The following is a 21699-nucleotide window of genomic DNA, read 5'->3' on the forward strand; positions in this document are numbered from 1 at the left end:
TGTATAATATTTTTGCACCTATAATCATGAGTGAGATTGGCTATTATTATCTTTCCTTGTATCCTTGTCAGTTAAGTATCAAGATTATTAGTTTGGTATGTTATCAAGTTTTCTTTTCATTCTCTGGCAGAGTTTATGTAAGACTGAAATTATTTGCTCCTTGAATGTTTCTTTCTATTCATTGGTGAAGCAGTATGAGCCCGGAATTTTGACAATGACTCAATCAAGTTTTCTACTTCCTACATCTTCTTAAGTTATTGGGGGAAGGTAGAAGGATTTTATCTGTCTCTTTCAAATATCCACCAGATAACCCTACAGCGAAGATCATGGTTGAAAGAGCTAACCCAACACTCAAAAACTTCTAATAAGTTTTTCAGTCCCTCACTCTTAAACATAAGAAAACACGGTACTTGAAAAAATTCCCCAACGTGAAAGATGGAATCTAAATCAATGGGGAGGGCAAAAACATTCCCTGAGAGGAGTATATACAAAGAGAAGAAAACTTCAGAATATCTTCAGAGAACATAAGTAAGTTCCAGAAAGGCAGAGTAAGGACCACCAATAATTCTTTCCTCCATTAAAGTAACAAAAACACTGGCAAAAAATGTCAAAATCAAATTTTTCATAACTGAAAATTAACCAAAGGCTTGCAATAATCTAAGAAGCATTTATTCAAGAAAATCAGCTGAATCTCAGTAAGAATAGCAAGCTTTGTAGCATTTAAACTCGCCCTAATTCCACACATCCTTCCCCCCAACTCCTGGTGGCCTTGAAAATCAACAACCTCAATACAACAGCCAAGACATGGAAATAACCCTAATGTCCATCAATGGATAAATAGATAAATAAAATATGGTATAAAAGTATACAGATGCGGGCTTCCCTGGTGGCGCAGTGGTTGAGAGTCAGCCTGCCAATGCAGGGGACACGGGTTCGAGCCCTGGTCTGGGAGGATCCCACATGCCGCGGAGCAGCTAGGCCCGTGAGCCACAATTACTGAGCCTGCGCGTCTGGAGCCTGTGGTACACAACGGGAGAGGCCACGATAGTGAGAGGCCCGCGCACCACGATCAAGAGTGGCCCCCACTTGCCGCAAATGGAGAAAGCCCTCGCACAGAAACGAAGACCCAACACAGCCAAAAAAATTTTTTAAATAAATAAATAAGCAAATATGGTTAAGAAAAATATATTAAAAAAAAAAGACATTAATTAAAAAAAAAAAGTATACAGATGCGTATGTGTATATATTATATACACAGTTAACCCCTGAACAACATGGGTATGTGTTTGAACTGCATGGGTCCATTTATACGTAGATTTTTTTTCAATAAATACATTGGATAATTTTTTGGAGATTTGTGACAAGTTGAAAAAACTCGCAGACAAACTGCATAGCCTAGAAATATCAAAAATATAAGAAAAAGGTATGTCAAGAATGCATAAAACATGTAGATTCTAATCTATTTTATCATTTACTACCATAAAAAATATATAAATCTATTATAAAACATTAAAATTTATCAAAACTTATGCACACAAACACAGACTACATGGCCTCGTTCACAGCCGAAAGAAATGTAAACAAACATAAAGATGCAGTATTAAATCATAACTGCATAAAATTACCTGTAGTCCATAGTGTACTACTGTAATAATTTTGTAGCCACCTCCTATGGCATTGCTCAAGTGTTGCAAGTATCTGCTTAAAATGCACATGCTCCTCATCTCCACATGAGCAGTTCATCTCTCCAGTAAACTTCATATCACAGCAAAAAGTGATCTCTCTCTCTCAGTTCTCACGTTTTCATTGTGTTTAGTGCAATACCGTAAACCTTGAATAACAACATGGGACCCCTATGAAGTACCACCAGTGATGCTGGAAGTGGCCCCAAGAAGCAAAGAAAAATCATGACATTACAAGAAAAAGCTGAATTACTTGATAGGCACCATAGATTCAGGTCTGCGGCTGTGACTGCCTGCCATTTCAAGATAAATGAATCCAGTGTTAAGGACCATTATAAAAAAAAGAAAAGGAAATTAGTGAGGCCATGGCTGCAGCTACAATAGCAGGTGAGAAAACTTTGCACTTTTGCAATATACCTTTTTTATTTTATATTGAAAAGGCAGCTTTTATGTGGGTGCAGCATTGCTCTGAGAAAGGCGTACCTATAGACTCTAATACTACGATTCGAGAAAAAGCGAAGTCACTATATGACAACTTAAAGCAAAAGGATGGTGAAGGATCTAAAGCTGGAGAATTTAATGCCAGCAAAGAATGGTTTGATAATTTTAAAGAGGTTTGGCTTTAAAGATGCCAAGATAACAGAAGAGGCAACTTCTGACAACCAAGAGGCAGCAGACAAGTTCCCAGATGCCTTGAAGAAAATCACTGAGGGCTAAAATATGGCACAAATGAAGCTATCTACAAAACAGAAACAGACTCACCAACATAGAGAACAGACTTGTAGTTACCAAGGGGAAGCGGGGGAGGGAGAGGAATGGACTGGAGTTTGGGGTTAGTAGATGCAAACTATTACATTTAGAATGGATAAACAACAAGGTCCTACTGTAGAGCACAGGGAACTATATCCAATCTCCTGGGATAAACCATAATGGAAAAGAATATTTTTTAAATGTATATTGTGTATAATTGAGTCACTGCTGTACAGCAGAAAATAGCACAACATTGTAAATCAACTATAATTCAATTTAAAAAAAGAAAATCATTGAGAAACGATATCTGCCTGAACAGGTTTTTAGTGCAGACAAAAATGCCCTATTCTGGAAAAAAATGCCCAAAGGACATTTATTCATAAGGAAGAGAAGCAAGCACCAGGGTTTAAGGTAGGAAGGGATAGGCTAACTCTATTGTTTTGTGCAAATGCAGTTGGATTTATGATCAGTACTGCCCTTATCTACAAGGCTGCTAACCCCTGAGCTGCCAGTCCTTTGGTTGTACAACAAGAAGGCCTAAACAACAAGAATACGTTTTCTGCATTGGTTCCATCGATGCTTTGTCCCTGTAGTCAGGAAATACCTTGCCAGTTAGGGACTGCCTTTTAAAGTTCTTTTGTTATTGGACATGCCTCTGGCCACCCAGAACCCCATTAAGTTTAACACCAAAGACACTAAAACAGTCCACTTGCCCCAAATACAACATCTCTAATTCAGCCTCTAGATCAGGGGGTCATAAGAACCTTTAACACTCATTATACACGGTACTCTGTAGAAAGGATGGCTATGGAAGAGAACCTTGACGGAGAGAACATCATAAAAGTCTGGAAGGATTACAGCATTGAAAAAATGCCACTGTTGTTACAGAAAAAGCTGTGAAAGCCATCAATCCGGAAACAATAAATCCCTGCTGGAGAAAACTGTGGCCAGATGTTGTCCGTGACTTCACAGAATTTACGACAGAGCCAATCAAGGAAATCGTGAAAGAGAGCATAGATATGGCAAAAAAAAAAAAAAAAAAAATGGGGGGTGAAGGGTTTCAAGATATGAATCTTGGAGAAGTTCAAGAGCTGAGACAGCACACCAGAGGAATTAACAGAAGATTTCCTGATGGAGGTGAGTGTTTCTAAACCAGTGTCAGATGATAAGGAAGAAGACATAGAAGAAGCAGTGTCAGAAAACAAATTGACATTAGACAATCTGGTAGAAGGGTGCTGATTTCAAGACTGCTTTTGACTTCTTTTACAACATGGACCCTTCTATGACATGGGCACTGAAACTAAAGCAAACAATGAAAGAAGGATTGGTATCATATAGAAACATTTTTAGAGAAATGAAAAAGCAAAACTGGCAGACAGAAATGAAAATGTATTTCCATAAAGTTACACCAAGTGTGCCTGCCTCTCCTGCCTCCCCTTCCATCTCCTCCATCTCTTCCACCACTGCCACCCCTGAGACAGCAAGACCAACCCCTCCTCCTCCTCCTCCTCCTCAGCCTACTCAACATGAAGATGACAAGGATGAAGACCTGTATATGACCCACTTCCACTTAATGAATAGTAAATAATCATCATGCCATACAGTTAATAAACTTATCTGTTGTGTATGTGTGTGTTTTCGTGTGAAAACTGAATAACTGTACAGCAAGAACTATATGAGATGTTTTTGTCAGCATCATCACCTAAGTATTCATCGCGTTGAACATCATGTGCAAGATCTGTATTGAAGTATATAGTCTATCCTGACACAGGCATAAGGTGAGTGATATTTAATATAAAATTAATAATGTGCTAGTTTTCTTACTGTTTTATAACTTTGCCTTCAAAGATTCACATTGCCATATATTACATCTCTCTCTACTAACTGGAGAAACTGAGTATTAGCCCATGATCACAGGTAAGTGGTTTTTTTAATTTAACAATGTTTCCAACACTGTATTATGGAAAGACTGTAATACTGTATGCTGTAAAAATTTTATTTTATAAAAATTTTATAAATTGAATATTAAGATATGATGTACAGCATGATGGCTATAGTTAACATTACCATATTGTATATTTGAAAGCTGCTAAGAGAGTAGATCTTAAAAGTTCTCATCTCAAGAAAAAACAATTTGTAACTGTGTAAGGTAATGGAAGTTAACTAAACTTGTAATCATTTTGCAGTATATACATATATCAAATCATTCATGTGGTACACCTTAAACTTATAGAGTATATATGTCAAGTATGTCTCAATAAAACTGGAAAGAAAAAAAAAAAGAACTGTGGCTATGAAACCCAGCACCCTAGCTGCTTTTAATACTAAAAAACATTCAGTAAAACCAGAGCTCAAATATGAGATGAAAAGTGAGGCTCTAAGGTCTCAGAAGGTCATATGTAGAAAGAGCAGAAAGAGGGCACCACCAGTTAAACAGATTGGATCAAAGCTACCCAATCATCTCTGCTTGCTCCTGAAATCCCACTTAAATGAAGATAGGATAAAAATGAGTGGCAGAAAAGATGACAGCCAACAAGAGATGTCAAAAGCAAATTTGCAAGATGGAAAGTAAATGGACAAGTGATAAATGACAGGTTTCAGCTTTCTGAACTTTGTTAAATACTCAAAAAGGGAAGAGCCTAATAGCAAGTTGAATTCATATCCATAAAAGATCAGAAATTGGAAGCAGCAATCATCCCTGAAGCCAAGCCATGGGGTAGCAATGAATACAGAACACTGTTGGAAGCCTCTGTAAGCAGCAGTTAGTTATGTCCTCAGATCTCCTCTGCCAACTCCCTCCCTGACAAAGTCCCCTCTCCAGCCTGGAAAAAGTGAAAGAGTTTATTTACTAACAAGAGAGGTTGCCCCAAAAAGGTTCTGAGGTCATGAAAACCAGACACAACTGAAGGTCAGGGTAAGACACCTTATTAAAAATTAGGAGATTGGGAAATAGTGGGCAGTGAGACTTCACGGCTCCCTTTCTCTCTTCAGCTCCCAGAACACTGACTCCTACACTTAAGGTGCTATAAGCACAAGGAGGAGACTAGAAGACTCCTTTGTGGGGAAACCACCAGTCCAAGGGAAAAGAGCTGCAGATCCTGGCATTTTTAAGGTTCCCCAATTAAATGGAAGGGCTCCACATACACAGAGCTTTCTCCCAGCTTTTTAGTGCTTCATTCTTAAACATGAACATACAGCCAAGGATCAGCAGACATTTGAGGAAAGCTTCTCATGTGAAACTCAGACAAATGGGGTCAAACACTCAGAAAAAACAAAGACAATCTACAGGAGAAGAATGAGGGGAACCACCTTCAAAGCAAGTATGACTTCCATCCTCAGAGAGCTAAAATAAGGTATTACAAACATGAAATAAGAAGACTCTACTATAAAAATGTATAGCCAAAAAACAAGAAACAGCTCTTGGAAATTAAAAACCCAAAAGCAGAAATGAGAATTCAACAGAAAAGTTGCTATATAAAATGAAGAAATCTCTTCAAAAATAGAACAAAAATATAAAAGGATGGAAAACAGAAGAAATTAAGGATGTCAATGTATGCCGAACTGACCTATAAATCCAATTCAATTCCAATAAAAATTACAGCAAGGTTTCTTGGTGGAATGTAACAAGCCAATTCTCAAATTCACATGGAAGATTAAAAGGATGAGAATAACTCTCCTCCTCACCCCCCCCCAAAAAAATATTAAGAATATGGAGAAGGGAACTTGCCCTATCTGATTTACTCTAAAGCCATGGTAAATAAAACAATTCAGTATTGGTTCAGAAATAGACCAACATGTAAGTGAAACAGAACAGAGCACCAGGAACCAAACCTTAGATATAAAGGAACTTGATATATGACAGAGATGACATTTTAAATCAATAAGTGGTAACAGAATAGACAAGCAAATAACTAGTACAGGGACATTTGGTTATCCATTTGGAAAAAATAAAATTAGACCTTCCCTCCTGCTCTATACAGAAAAATATTTTTTTCTTTATGACTTTAGATTATACAAGACATAAAAAGCACTATCAATAAAGGAAAAAACTGATACATTCAACTACATTAAAATTTAAAAGTGCACATCAAACACAATGTGGATTGTCTCCATGTCTCCACAAAGAGGAAAAAGATGTTTGCCATGGAGATTTAAGTAACCAAGCAACCAAATATATTAAAAACTCTTATAAATCAGTAAGAATATACAAACAATCCAAAAGGAAAAGGGGAAAAAATATAAAATTGCAGTTCACAAAAGAAGAAACATGAATGGCCAATAAACATAACATGCTCCACGTCAGGGAAATAGAAATTTAAGCAAGAGCGAGAGACAATTTCACACACATCCTATTGCAAAAGAAATTAAATCTGGGGACTTCCCCAGTGGTCCAGTGGTAAAGAGTCTGCCTTCCAGTGCAGGGGACCCAGGTTCCATCCCTGGTCGTGGAACTAAGATCCCACCTATGCCGCGGGGCAACTAAGCCCGAGCGCCACTACTGAGCCCACGCTCCTCAACTAGAGGGCCTGCATGCGGCAAACTACAGAGCCCACGCTCTCTGGGGCCTGCGCGCAACTAGAGAGAGAAAAAAACCCGCATGCCACAACTAGAGAGAAGCCCGCGTGCCCCAACGGAAGATCCTGCATGCTGCAACTAAGACCCGACGCAGACAAAAATAAATTTAAATAGAAATTAAATCTGAAAAATACCAAGAGTTCAAGAGACTGCAAGGGAAGAGAAACTCTTCTCTCAAATTGATACAACCCCTTGGGAGAATAATTTAGCATATATTTTACCTCTTAATAATTGCATACACACTACATACATCCCACATAAGCAAAAATATTTGATGTTCATGGAAACATTGTCTGCAATAATTGAAACTTGGAAAGAACTTAAATCTCAATCAATCCAGTAATGGATAAACTAATTATGACATATGCATAGGATAAAATACTATAGATCAGTTAAATTGAATGAACCAGAGATAGTTTATTAACTTGGCTAAGTCTCAAAAACACAAGTGAGAAAGACAAGTTGGACAAAGACTCATACTGTGTGATACTGTATGTATATTTTAAAAATACACAAAATACTAAAAAAAATGATATATCGTCAATGTTTACAGACAGAAAATTAAACACCAACTTCAGAATGATGGTTATCTTTTGGTGGTGAGGTGGTAGTGGGATGGTGAAGTGATTCAGTCTTCAGTGATATAAAATTTGTTATGAATTCTTAAGCAAATATGACAAACACATGACCTAGATGGTAAGTGTTGGCTACATTAATGGTATTGGTTGGTTATATTGAGTATTAATTATATATTATATATTAATCCCTATTATTTTTTGTATGTTCAAATATTTATAATAGGTGTATGGTTTAATCAATGCATTCCATGTCTGGAGTACATTATAACATAAAAGAAAATTCCGAAAGAACTATAAAATACCTCATGCAGTTATACATCAAGATTAACTTGCCTGCTCCAAACTAAATTGTTTAAATTTTTGTCACAGAATTTATTTTCTCATCAAACCAAAGCTACCTGGATCCTTACAGTGAAGTGTGTGTGTGTGTGTGTGTGTGTGTGTGTGTGTGTGTAACAAATAAAATCACATTAAGGATAGAGGAAATTGAGTGAGTTTTTCTTTTTTCCACTAGAGGGAGGTGTGGAACTTACAATATTTTAAAATGGAGCTTGTTTTTGAACTGACATTTAACATCAAAGTAAACCACACTGTGCTCTTAGAAAATAAACTTGCTTTCTTTCCACACCTTCCAGAAACATAGCCCCAGAAGTATAATTCTTTATACTTACTCATATAAACACTATTTCTTGAACTCCAAAATATGGTTTCAAGTCTGAAGGATTAAAGTAGTTAGAAACATATCAGAGCTAAAGTACTCTCCCTTCCTAACTTATGAAATGTATCAATATAGATATAGTTACAACCTTAGTCTAGTACATGGTTATCTCTCTAAATCCCCAAAGCCAGCATAGTTCTACAATCAAAAATAGTGCTTACTACTGTAGAGTATAAACTAGTACTAACTTTATGTAATACCTATCACAAATTATAAATCCATAAACTTGAAGACCAAGCAATTATACTTCTAGGCATTTACACAGCTAAATCACATGTACAACAGCGCAAAGATATGGACAAGAATGTTAGTGAATCATTTTAAATTAAAGCAAAAAATTTTGAAGGAAATAAAATGTCTATCAATAAGGGATTTGTTAAATGTATTAGGAACTTCCACATGACAGAAAAGCTCGCAAACACTACAAGAATAGTGTAAGAATATCAAAAGATGGACGCCAAATATTACTGAGGCATATTTATGTAAATATAATAATATATGTTTATACACCCTTAGATGAGGAGTAGGACTGGAGCGGGCAGGTTTGCGGGGGAGGGGGGGATTCCTTCACTTTGTGCTTTTAAATTTCCCTAAATTCGGGGCATTTTTACAATAAGAACAATATTATGTAATTTTATAAACTGAATTTTATAATTTTATAAATTATATAAACTGAATTTTATAATTTTATAATTTTATAATTTTATAAATTTTATAATTTTATAAATTTTATAATTTTATAATTTTATAAATTGAATATTAAGATATTTCCTGTTTGGAAACAACAGGCAGTACCAGTGCCAGACTCACTTTCTATGCCATTTGCTCACAAAGGGCACCAGCAGACAGTTTCCCAGGAAGCTACAAAGAAAAGCTCCTTGCTACCCCAGATCATTTAAGCAAAACTCTGAAATACTTCCTTTTCATGCAACTTACTCCAAGCTGTCCCTAGATCACAACTGTGCTTACCAGGTCAATCTCTGACATGTTGTACCCCAATCCCTAGCTGCTGTCTTATCATACAGCCAATGATTGATGCCCACACCTAGTCTGATACCTTCCTTTACCCCCTCGCCCCCTCACTCTTCCTCCTCCTTCTTCAGTCTGCGGTATTATTTCCAGTCTACATTTCCCACGCTCTTTTGCCATCACAAACTCTCCCACCCCTTGATCACTAGATATATAACCAAATTTAGTCAGTGAATGAGCAAAGAGTCACTTTGTTCCCTGGCTTAGTTACAAAATTTTGGAAATAAAATAAATATGAAAAACATACATTCATCTTCTAAATGCTTTCAATCCTACTGATGAGTTATACATTGAAATGAACTATAAAAATGACAAAGGAAAGAGCATGATGGTTTACCACTGCATGTCCCACACTGCCTACAAGAGAAAAGCTCATGGCTAATAACCATCCTCAAAGTTCACATTGCTATTGCAGAAAACAGAGAAATAAATAAAAACAAAACAAATGTTCACTTTAAATAAATAGAGATAAAAAATAACATTTTTTTCCAAGATCAATATAAACACATCATTCTAAAATTACCATGGCTTTGCTTTGGTTTGAAATTTCAAATAATGCTAAAGACATGGAATTTTTATGTTTATCAAAAGAGGACAGGCATTTAAAAAATGAAAAACACTTTCTTAAAATGAGGTAACTCCATTAATATTCCAGAGAAGTACACCTCTATTCAGCGCTTCAATTACTGGGAAAGAAAGGAGACATGGCATAAAATTAAGATTTGCTTTTTATAGTGAGCCTGAATTCTAAAGCCCAGATGAGAGAAATATTATACCAGCTTTGTCTGTTAAAGATGGGGTTCCATGTAGGTTTATTTAAAACTTATTTTAAAAACTGAATTCCCTTAGAGAGCTACACAAAAGAACACTATGTGATACTAACACCTAATTATAGGATGGAAACCTGAACCCATCAACAGCCAATAGAGAGAGGAGAGAATTTCCATCTATCCCTCAAGTTGTTTAAAAAAAGACTTTTTTAAAATATAAAAGGTTTCTAAGCTTGCTTTATAAAAGGAAAAGCAGTTTTCTTTTGTTAAAATAAAAAGGACAAGAAATTGAGAGACAGTGTTCTGAACATTTTGGTTACAGAGTACAATAAAATCTATCTCACAGAAGGTGGTAGTAACTAAGGAGTATATTCCCCTATTCTTCCCACACATAATAATTAAAGATTGATACAGAATTTCAAATTCTCTTAATACTTTATAATATAAAGTCTGATGTAACCACATACATTTCATGTGAGATTTACAGGACTGACCAGGAAACTGTATCAAAATCACATCATTCACACATTTAAATACAGGTCTCTGCATCATATTCTATAAGTTTCGGGCTTCTGACTGGTAGCACTGGAAATTTCTGAGTATTTAAAAAAAAGGGGGGGGGTTGGGACTTCCCTGGTGGCACAGCAGTTAAGAATCCACCTGCCAGTAAAGGGGACACGGGTTCGAGCCCTGGTCCAGGAAAATCCCACATGCCGTGGAGCAACTAAGCCCGTGTGCCACAACTACTGAGCCTGCGCTCTAGCGCCCACATGCCACAACTACTGAGCCCACGTGCTGCAACTACTGAAGGCCGCGTGCCTAGAGCCCGTGCTCCACAACAAGAGAAGCCACAATGAGAAGCCCGCATGCCAGAACAAAGAGTAGCCCCCACTAGCCGCAACTAGAGAAAGCCCACGCACAGCAATGAAGACCCAACACAGCCAAAAAATAATAAATAAATAAATAATAAAAGGGTTATTTTCATTTACGTACGTGTACTTGTTTGTTCTAGGTAACCCTGAAGACAATTATCAACAACAGCTCAAATGTCCTCTGCTCTGTGGTGATCTCCCCAATCTCCCAGGCAATTAATTCATTTCTCTTTTATGATCCCATAGCATTTTGTTCAAAATGTTATTATATTACAATATATTTTCTCTCTTTACATGTCTCTCCATGTTGAGATATCTTTTAGGACAGAAATCATATCTTAATCAATTTTATATCTTCAGGACCCACAGTAGGAAGTCAGAAAGTACTTAGGGAATGAATAAATGAACAAGTGACTGAATGAATGAGAGAACTAACTATACAAATTACAAGCAGACTCTAAAAATAACAGGAGCTAAAAACAGAGCTATCATATGATCCTGCAATCCCACTCCTGGGCATATACCGGGAGAAAAACATGGTCCGAAAGGATTCATGCACCCCAGTGTTCATTGCAGCACTGTTTACAATAGCCAAGACATGGAAACAACCTAAATAAATGTCCATCGACAAAAGAATGGATAAGGAAGATGTGATACATATATACAATGGAATATTACTCAGCCATTAAAAAGAATGAAATAATGCCATTTGCAGCAACATGGATGGACCTAGAGACTGTCATACTGAGTGAAGTAAGTCAGACAGAGAAAGAGAAATATCGAGTGTGATACCGCTTATGTGTGGACTTGTAAAAAAAAAAAAGATACAAATGAACTTATTTACGAAAGAGAGACAGACTCACAGACTTTGTTGTATACCTGAAACTAACACAACATTGTTAATCAACTATACTCCAATATAAAATAAAAAGTTAAAGAAGCAAATAAATAAATGGGGTTACTAATAAAGCATAAGTTATTCATGTTGTTAGACACATTTGAAGTCATGGCCTTAGAGAGTTCAAGTCTACTAATAAAGAGTATAATTAGTTTTATATCATAAGAAAATCTGAAAATATATTTACCATTACCTCTGTTTAATTCATTTCCAGTGGTTGGTGCATGTATGACAAATAAAGCCTTTATAAAATCTCAAAAACAAATAAAATAACATAAAATAAAAAAATAAAAATACTAAGAGGTCTAAAGAGTGACTGTCTTTCCAAATTCCACAGAGGGAGAGACTGGGAAGAAAAGCATTGCCCAAGGATTGGGAAAGATATGATTTTGTTGGTATTCTGAACACTTACATATACAACAAATTCAGTATTTCCACTGTTTACTGCCAGCTTTCACTCTTAAAGAAATAAGGTGCTTTCTATTCTCTGCAGGTTTTGGGCTGCCTTCATCTCACAAAATTGTTCCTAACGCAAAGCAACTCTAAAATTTATTTTAGATGGATATTTTTCATTCTGTAAAGAATGCATATCTTTGACATCTATATAAAGACTATATTTCAATTTGTCATTTTGAGTAGAAAAAATGTTTGTCTTACCACAGAATAAGTAAGAGAAGAAATGATGGAAATTTATTTGAAATTTTAAATTAGTTGGTTAGTGAATGAACAGCTTTAATTTCTCCTACCTCTCCTTCAAAATAATTTACATATAATCTCCTGAAAGAATGCAAAGTGCACAGGAGTAAAAATCTGGAGACTTGTAGTCTTTCCCCACACTAATCACTCAGTCTATGATCTGAGTAAATCACAAATTGCCATCTGCTCATCTATAATGGGGATTAGATGTAATCAGTGATTTTCAAATTGGACTACTCAAAGCCTGGGGGATTCTGTGGCTTTGCGGGGAAGAGGTTAAAAGAACATGATTAAGAATCTGTACTTCTTAAAAAGAGTTCAAAAAAAAATCACTATATTATATGATTTATAAGCATCCTCTAATATCCAAAATCTGATTATTCTATTTCTTTATGTTGTTAAAGACTGCTAACAGTCTCATATTTTAAATTGGAAAACTAAATGCCAAATGTATATGTGTCCTTTAAAAATCAAATAATTTATGCAGTAGAAGTCACCCAACTCTAATTCTAATAGTATCTTTTGGAAACAGTTGCCCATATTGTCATGTAACTACAAATGAAACACGGCCTTCCAGAGAGCAAAGACTAGGAATTATTTTTTCCTTGAGTAAGCGAGTCAATTATCACACTAATGTAATTTTTAATTTCATAAGCATTAAAAAGACATATGTATTATTATTTTTTAAATACCTGTACTATAAATTGTAACTCTCTTCTTTCTGCTTCCCATTGTTCTGCTTGTAATCTAAACTCCTCCAATGCTGTCTCCCTGATATGAGACTCCATCTCATTCTTCTCCTGATGCTTTTCCAGCGCTTCCTTTATGTGAATAAAATCTTGTTTTAGTATTAGATCAATAAAAGTTATCTTTCTTCCTTCATCCACAATTTAAATATACAAAGGGCTCTCCTTACCTATACAGACTGTTAAAACTCATTATAATTTATGTTAAAATCATTAATTAATAGAATAATTATATTTTGATCATCAGAATGTATATGTGAATAAGAAGCTATGGTTACCCATTTAATTTAAGCAACGTTTCATATATATATCTATATATTGATAGATATAAATAGATATAGATATTTAACCCAATTTTTCCAAAAAATTTAACTGCAGGGGATTGAACAAAATGCATCATATGATAGAGACAAAACAAAGTAGATTGTTTGGCATATATGTAATCTATATGTAAAGGAGATAATATGGAAAGCTCTAATTAGCTATAGAAAGACTATTTGGATTATCCCTGATAATTTATATATAAATCTGACAAAGAACACCATATTTACAAAAGGGGAGAAGGAGGAGTTTTGTGCAACAAATCAGTATAAGGAAACTCTAGAGTGTTAAAAATTTGAAAAGTCAAAAAAATTTATTTAAGGTTTAGACTATTAACTAATTTCTAGTTCTACAGATAAACAATATTTGCAAGAGGTTTTTCTTCTGGGGTTTTCTTAGTTGTACTACATTTACAAGATCTAATCTGGTTCAAAATCTTAGAAGTATAAAATGCAGGTTTCCCAAGAAGCCCAATTTTCTAAACTATAGGGTTTAAAACTAAGTCTGCATTAACACAAGGAGAAAGATTCTGTGGTTTATATGAGAGAGAGGGAAAGCCTCCTGTGTCCTTATAAACTGTAGCATGGTTCTGCATAATAAAGACTGCCCTCCCAACTTGCACTAATGGAAAGCCAACAGGAGGAGCCTTGAGGCTTTTTCCCCTTAGGGCAAAACAGTGACTCCTCTTCACCCCCAAAGGTCTCTGTGCAGATTAGTTCAAAGCCAATTGTATAAAATCAAAGCAAAGTTGTCCTACCAAATAGGTGATCAAGATCACATCAAGATCTATAAGAGGGGCTTCCCTGGTGGCGCAGTGGTTGAGAATCTGCCTGCCAATGCAGGGGACACGGGTTCGAGCCCTGGTCTGGGAAGATCCCACATGCCGCGGAGCAACTGGGCCCATGAGCCACAACTACTGAGCCTGAGCGTCTGGAGCCTCTGCTCCGCAACAAGAGAGGCCACGATAGTGAGAGGCCCACGCACCGCGATGAAGAGTGGCCCCCACTCGCCGCAACTGGAGAAAGCCCTCACACAGAAACGAAGACCCAACACAGCCAAAAATAAACATAATAAATAAATAATAAATAAAAATTAAAAAAAAAAAAAAAAAGATCTATAAGAGATCTTGAGATGCAGGCTGATTGACTATAAGGAATGCTGCCACCATTACCTTCTTTCCCCATAGCTCTAGACATTTCATGTGGAGAAGTTTATACAAAGCAGTTCAGGGACTTGTAGTTCCAGGTGCCACCTAAACTCCCCCCATTCAAATACTAATGGAGCCCTTGTATATGCCAGGCACTGTTCCAGGGTCTAGGAGTATTACAATAAAGAGAAGAGAAAACTGTGACTGTGGACATGCAGGAAATCAAAAGAAGATATGCTGACAATGTCAGGGAACCTTTGTGCTGAAACTTTTACATTTAACAAATGCTTTTGTAAAATTATTTTTAGTGAAGATTTATTTCCAATATTCTGAAAAGCCATTTACGCCAGTGGTAAATGTAGAGCATTTTTATCATGTAATTTTGTAAATAAATTTATTTATTTATTTATTTTTGGCTGAGTTGGGTCTTTGTTGCTGCACACGGGCTCTCTCTAGTTGCAGTGAGTGGGGGCTACTCTTCGTTGTGGTGCGCAGGCTTCTCATTGCGGTGGCTTCTCTTATTGCGGAGCACGGGCTCTAGGCACATGGGCTTCAGTAGTTGTGGCTCACGGGCTCTAGAGTGCAGTCTCAGTAGTTATGGCACGCGGGCTTAGTTGCTCCGCAGCATGTGGGATCTTCCTGGACCAGGGCTCGAATCTGTGTCCCCTGAATTGGCAGGCGGATTCTTGACCACTGCACCACCAGGGAAGCCCTATCATGTATTTTTAAATTTAAATTGGTACTTCCAAAAAGTGGCAAATACAGACAATTCAAAATCTATCTTTTAAGTGGGTGGCAACTTCAACATTAAACCATACTTTTACTTTAGAGACTAAAAAGGAACAAAAAATGGGAGAATAAATAGCTCACAATAATTTCAATAAAAGGTCATCAAATATTTATATACCGTGCCTATATAGAATGTACTCTACACAGATAATGAAGTTTACAGCAGATACATAAAAATTTTTCTATATTTATTGCATATTCAGGTCAAAATCTGGGGCCTACATTTCTAAAATTACAAATTTTCATGTTGCTGGACCAAAAGGGTTGTGGGTTCTTATCTTCTTACAGTATGCCCATATAAGTGAGTTTTTTTCTTTTTTTGATCAGATATCTCAAACTGTTTTTCACAAAAGAAACAGTATATATACTAATATATTGCTAAACCATATAAAAAATAGACCTGCAAAAATGCCCCTAAAAAGGAAAGAAGAGAGGGAGAAAGGAAGGGAGTTAGGGGGGGTGGGGAAGAAATTAGATTTTCTTGCTTTCTGGTATTTTCCTTTCCAAAAATAACTTCAAATAATGTATAATACATATCAATGAATATTAAATATAGAAAAATTCCTTCATAAAATATTTTACCTGTACAGTTTTCTCTAGTCTGCTTTTTTCTTTCATAAGTAAATCATATTTTTGATTGCAGTTTTGAATTATATTGTCTCTTTCCTCCAAATCACATTCAAATCTTCTGCATTCTTCTTTCCATTTCTGCTGGGAAGTCTGGAATGCTTTCTCCATCTCACTTGCCTTTCCCTGAAGTTCTGCATTCTGAGCTATTAAAAATATAAAAGAATAATAGGTATATTTACAACCATAAATTAAAACGGTAGGAGTTCAGAAACCTAGGCATTGGAGCTGATTTCATTTACAGCATGATATTAAGACAAAACATTTAACCACTTCATACCAGTGAACTCTTGAAAAGCTCCTGTCCCAAAACCAATCTATTCTACAATTTCTCAATCTCTTCTTCCCCTCCAGACAGAGGTGATTTTGCTGTGAAATGCTTATGACATATTCCTAGAGGCACGCCCAAGTTTAGATGCACCAGCTACAACTCAAATGCTTTTTCTCCTATTCAAGAAAACAAATCAAAAAAAATTTTAACTGACATATAATAGGGCTACTTTTTAAAAAGACTTGATGGATTACAAATTTTGATTTTTGACTTGGCAACAAGTTAGTTGTGGCATATCTTACACTTGATACTGTCACAAAATTGAGGTTGGGAACCCTAGAACTATAGCTCTTTACTCCCCCAAAGTTAGGCTCGATTCACCTCTCATCCTAGTATTACCTCAACAATAACCATCACTTCCCAACTCACTATGGCTGCTGTTCTGTCTCAGCACCTAGAAAGAAGTGATGAAAGGCTTCCAGGTCTGGTTGCATCACCTACCACCTGATTAAACCTCCCTGACTCTTTAACCCTCAGTGGGAATAAAGTTCTTGTAAAGATAAAAATGAGGAAATATGTACAAACGTACTTGTTAAACAAACCAAAAAAAAAAGCCAGTTGGTAGTATTATTTTTAAATTATATTTGTGTTTTGAATGGATCATATGTTCAAAATACAAAAGTTATTATCAAAGGTACAAAAAGTCTCCCTCCCATCCAGTTACTCTCTCTACAAGACATTATTGTATGGTTTAGTATCCTGTATCGCAGGTAAAAAGTTTGAGGCCATTTTGATTCCTGTTCCTTTGCATCTGGCTTGTTTTTCTTCCCTTTCCTTTTCTTTTCTCTTTGAAAGCTTTAGGATCTTTTTTTGGTCTCTATTTTTCTGGAATTTCATAATGCTATGCCTTCACATGGGTCTATTTTTTTCCACTATGGTGAATATTCTGTGGACTCTTTCAATCTGGCAACTCATATCCTTCAGCTCTGAGATTTTTTTTAAGTAATTTCATTGATCATTTATCCCTCTCTGTTTTCTCTCTTATCTCTTTCTTTCAATATTACCTATTATTCAGATTGGCCCTCAAAGTTTCTTGCCTTTTCTCTCCTATTTTTCCACCTTTGTCTTTTTTACTCTAATTTTGGGATATTTCTTCCATCTTCATCTTCCAATGCTTCTACTGATATTTTTCATTTCTGATTTCACACTTTTAATTTCTAAGAGCTTTCTTTTTTTTATACCACCTGGTTCTTGCATCATGGATGGAATATATTCTTTTTCAGCTCTGAGGATATTAATAATGCTTATTTGTTAAATCTTCTCATTGCAGAGTTTCTGATTCTTCCAAATTATTTTTTTCTCTCCATTTTAGAGGCTTTCCACAAGTATCTGCTAATTCTTGGCTGCCTGCTCCCAATTAAGTGTAACTATAAGGGTGACAACACCTTTTTTTTTTTTTTTTTAAATATTTTATTTATTTATTTATGGCTGTGTTGGGTCTTCGTTTCTGTGTGAGGGCTTTCCCCAGTTGCAGCAAGCGGGGGCCACCCTTCATCGCAGTGCGCGGGCCTCTCACCATCGCGGCCTCTCCCGTTGTGGAGCACAGGCTCCAGACGCGCAGGCTCAGCAATTGTGGCTCACGGGCCCAGTCGCCCCGCGGCATGTGGGATCCTCCCAGACCAGGGCTCGAACCCGTGTCCCCTGCATTGGCAGGCAGACTCTCAACCACTGCGCCACCAGGGAAGCCCGACAACACCTTTTATACATCCACATAACCACTACCTAGATTCTGCACTTCAGGATGAAACTTGATAACTGTGGTCTGATAAAAGTAGGCCATTTATTAGGAAATCCCCAACATCAGTATCATTAGGTTTTTCCTCTTGGCTTGGTCAGATGACCCATGGAAGAGTTTTCCAAGCTACCACATGAAGTGTAGAAATCTCAGTGCTAGCTTTTGGGAAAGTCAATAGAAAAAAGGAAGCTGGAAGGAATAGTTCCTCAATATTTAACATTGAGTATGTTATCTTCATGTTTTTGCTAGTCTGGAGACCCTGTATTTTATCATCTCCAGATATTAAGCCCCCCGAATTACACTAGGAAGTGGGAGCAATCCCAGAATATCATACTCTTGGGAAGGGGATCTAAGAACCTAAGTGCCTCTAGAGCAAACAGATTTCATCTAACCCTCTTTATCTTACTTCTGCTATTCCAATTCCTAATTCCAAAGGTAGCTGGTGCTTCCCGTTCATAAGCCTTTGATCATCTAACAAGTTGTGTGCCAGCTTTCCCAACCCCTGGCTTAGGATTCTGACGTCTCAGGTCTGCTAAGTCAGTTGTCCCTCATCCATTCATTTTCCAGCTTCCAAACTTTTCTCTCTTATCTTGTCTCCTCTCTCAATCATTATGAGATTATCTCTTTTAATATCCCATAACTCCATCAGGTTGTTTTTTATTCTACCCTCAATATTTTATCATATATCTAAAGTTTAAAGTATTGTAAAATGAACACCTGTAAACCCCAGACTAGACTCTATGATTGTTAACATTTTGCCATACGTATTTTCTTTACCACACATTCATCCATCTATCCATGCATCCACTCATTTTTTTCATCCATCTATCCATGCATCCACTCATTTTTTTCATCCATCAGACCATACTTTTTTATGCATTTCAAAACAAGTTGCAAATAAAAGTACATTTCACTGCTGAATAATTAAGCATTCATATCAATAATATAGAATTCAATTTTTTTGCAGGTAAAATTTACATATAGTGAAATGGACAAATCTTAAGTGCTGCATTCAAAGAGACTTGACAAATGCATGCACTCATGTAACCAAAACCCCTATCAAAATACAGAAAATTTCCTTCAATTGGAAAAGTTTCCCCCTACTTTTCCTAGTCAGTCCTCACTGCCAACCCATCCTAGAGGTAACCGCTGTTCTGATTTTTTTTTCACCAACGACTAGTTTTTTCTGTCCTAGAATTTCATATAATGGAATCATACAGGAAGTCCTCTTCTGTGTAAAGTTTCACTCAGCATAATGTTTTTGAGATTCACTCATGTTATCGAATGTATCAGTAGTTGGTTCATTTTTATTGCTTAGTAATATTTCATTGAATGAATATACAAAAATTGTTTCTTCATTCTTCTGTCAATGGACATTTGGGGTTTTTCTCCAATTTGGGGCTGTTATGAATAGAGCTGCTATGAAATTCTTATACAAGTCTTTTGTGGACAAATGTTTCTCAGAGGAACTACCAAAGAGTGAAACTTCTGGGTCACTGGATAAATATATGTTTATTTTAAAAGAAATTGCCAAGTTTTTTTCCAAAGTAGTTGTACCATTTCACTTTCTCACTAACAAAGTATAAGAGTTCCAGTTCCTCTACATCCTAACTAACATTTGGTATTGACAGTCATTTCAATGAGAGCCATAGGATGGGTATGCAGTGACAGTCACTGTGGTTTTAGTTTGCATTTCTCTGATGACAAATGAGGGTAAGCATTTTTCATGTGATTAATGGCCATTCTTCTATCTTCCTCTGTAAAGTGTCTTGAAATCATTTGACTATGGGCAAGTAACTTCCCATCTTCCCTGGACTTCAACTTCCTCATAATTAAATAAAAGTCATTAACTTGTACATCTAGTGCCTTTCAAGTCTTATAATCCTAAGTTCCAGATAGTAGTTTAGTAATTAAATGCCAAAGGTAATCAGAAGTATTTTTGACCAATGGCCAGGCCAAGACTAGGGATCGTAACCTTTATAATATTATAACTTGACATTCGCTTGGCCCCATGCAGTTAACAAAGCACTTTTATTTTCTCATTTCATCCTTAAAACAACCTAGGTTCAAGTATCAGTAAGTGGCAGAATCAGGACCTAAATCTAAATCTTCAGAATTCACGTTCAGTGTTCTCTTCATTAAAACCTGCTGAGTACAAGAATGTTCAGGGCAACATTATTCTTAATAAACAAAAACCAGACACTACCCACTACCAATAGAAATGGATGAATATAAGTGTGGTATGTTCACACTATATAATACTAAACATCAATATGAAGTTCATGTGACAATAGGAATGAACTCACAAGCACAATGTTGAAGAAAAGAAGCCAAATACAAAAGAGTACATACTATATGATTCCTTTCATATAAAGTACAAAAAAGAGGCAAAATTAATTATTGCTATTAAAAATCAGGATAGCAGTTATCTATGTGGAGGACTTCTGGTAATTTTCCATTTCATGACCCGGGTGCTGGTTATATAAGTCATACACTTATCTAGGCACACTTCTTTATACATATTATACTCTGTGGTTCCTAAACCTAGCTAATCAACAAATCACCTGCAGTGCTTCTTGAACATACAGATTTTCTCAAGCTAGAGATTCTGTTTCAGATTACATGTGATAGGAGGCCTATGAATTTTTTTTAAATCTCTATGTGATTCTGCTGATTATTCATGGAACAAGTGCTCTAAAAAGTGATTAACAGAATTTTGAACCCATTTTTCTATACTTGTACAAAAAAAATAATGTAAGGTAAAGTAAATGAATGTTCACACAATTGCCAGAAGACATACACACACAGCAAAGTCTGTCCATCAAAGGTCAGTCAAAGAAATCAAAACCCTACCTCTGATCCTGCATGGAATGCATACACAACACGGAGCAATGATATACAATGACGTTACAACCCCAAACATGGAAAGAAATTGAAATAGTTTTACCACAGAGTTTTTCTTGGATCCTATGTGCCTCAGTTAATCTTTCTTCAGCAGCCCGCCTTCCGAGTCCAGCTTCCTTTCTAGCAACAGCCAGGTCATATTCCAGACTTTGTCGCAATGCCTCTCCTTTTTCAACCTCGGATCGTAGCTTGGCAATCTGGCTCTCGTAGCTTGCCAGCTAAAAACAGACTTCTGATATCATGAACCAATATAAAAATGTCTCCAAGATTATGAGATCATGCACCCAAACACTTAAATTTCTTAGAGAAATTTGTTTCTATAATATTTATAAGACAAGAATTTACACGTTTATACTTTCTAAAAGACTGGAAAAGAAGCACTAGCCTTACTCACCAAATAACATTCATTAATTTTCTTATTTTAGAGAATCCACTAGAGAAAAAAATTTTTTTAATTCTTATATGCACCTCTTATTAAAAGTAAAGAGAAATCACAGGTTTTAATCAGAAAAAGTCATACCTAAGAAGTGA

The 21699-nt window shown here is 36.2% G+C and overlaps 1 protein-coding gene across 1 annotated transcript in view; it reads right to left on the minus strand.

Annotated features, from left to right (window-relative positions):
- CCDC171 (coiled-coil domain containing 171) overlaps positions 1 to 21699 on the minus strand; it is a 368650-nt gene that overhangs the window by 304823 nt on the left and 42128 nt on the right. The window contains 3 exon segments of the mRNA XM_036856768.1: positions 13261 to 13389; positions 16154 to 16344; positions 21212 to 21386. Coding sequence (XP_036712663.1) covers positions 13261 to 13389; positions 16154 to 16344; positions 21212 to 21386 — 495 coding nt within the window.

Source organism: Balaenoptera musculus, chromosome 6, assembly GCF_009873245.2.
Source record: "Balaenoptera musculus isolate JJ_BM4_2016_0621 chromosome 6, mBalMus1.pri.v3, whole genome shotgun sequence".
In the NCBI taxonomy this organism is placed as follows: domain Eukaryota; kingdom Metazoa; phylum Chordata; class Mammalia; order Artiodactyla; family Balaenopteridae; genus Balaenoptera; species Balaenoptera musculus.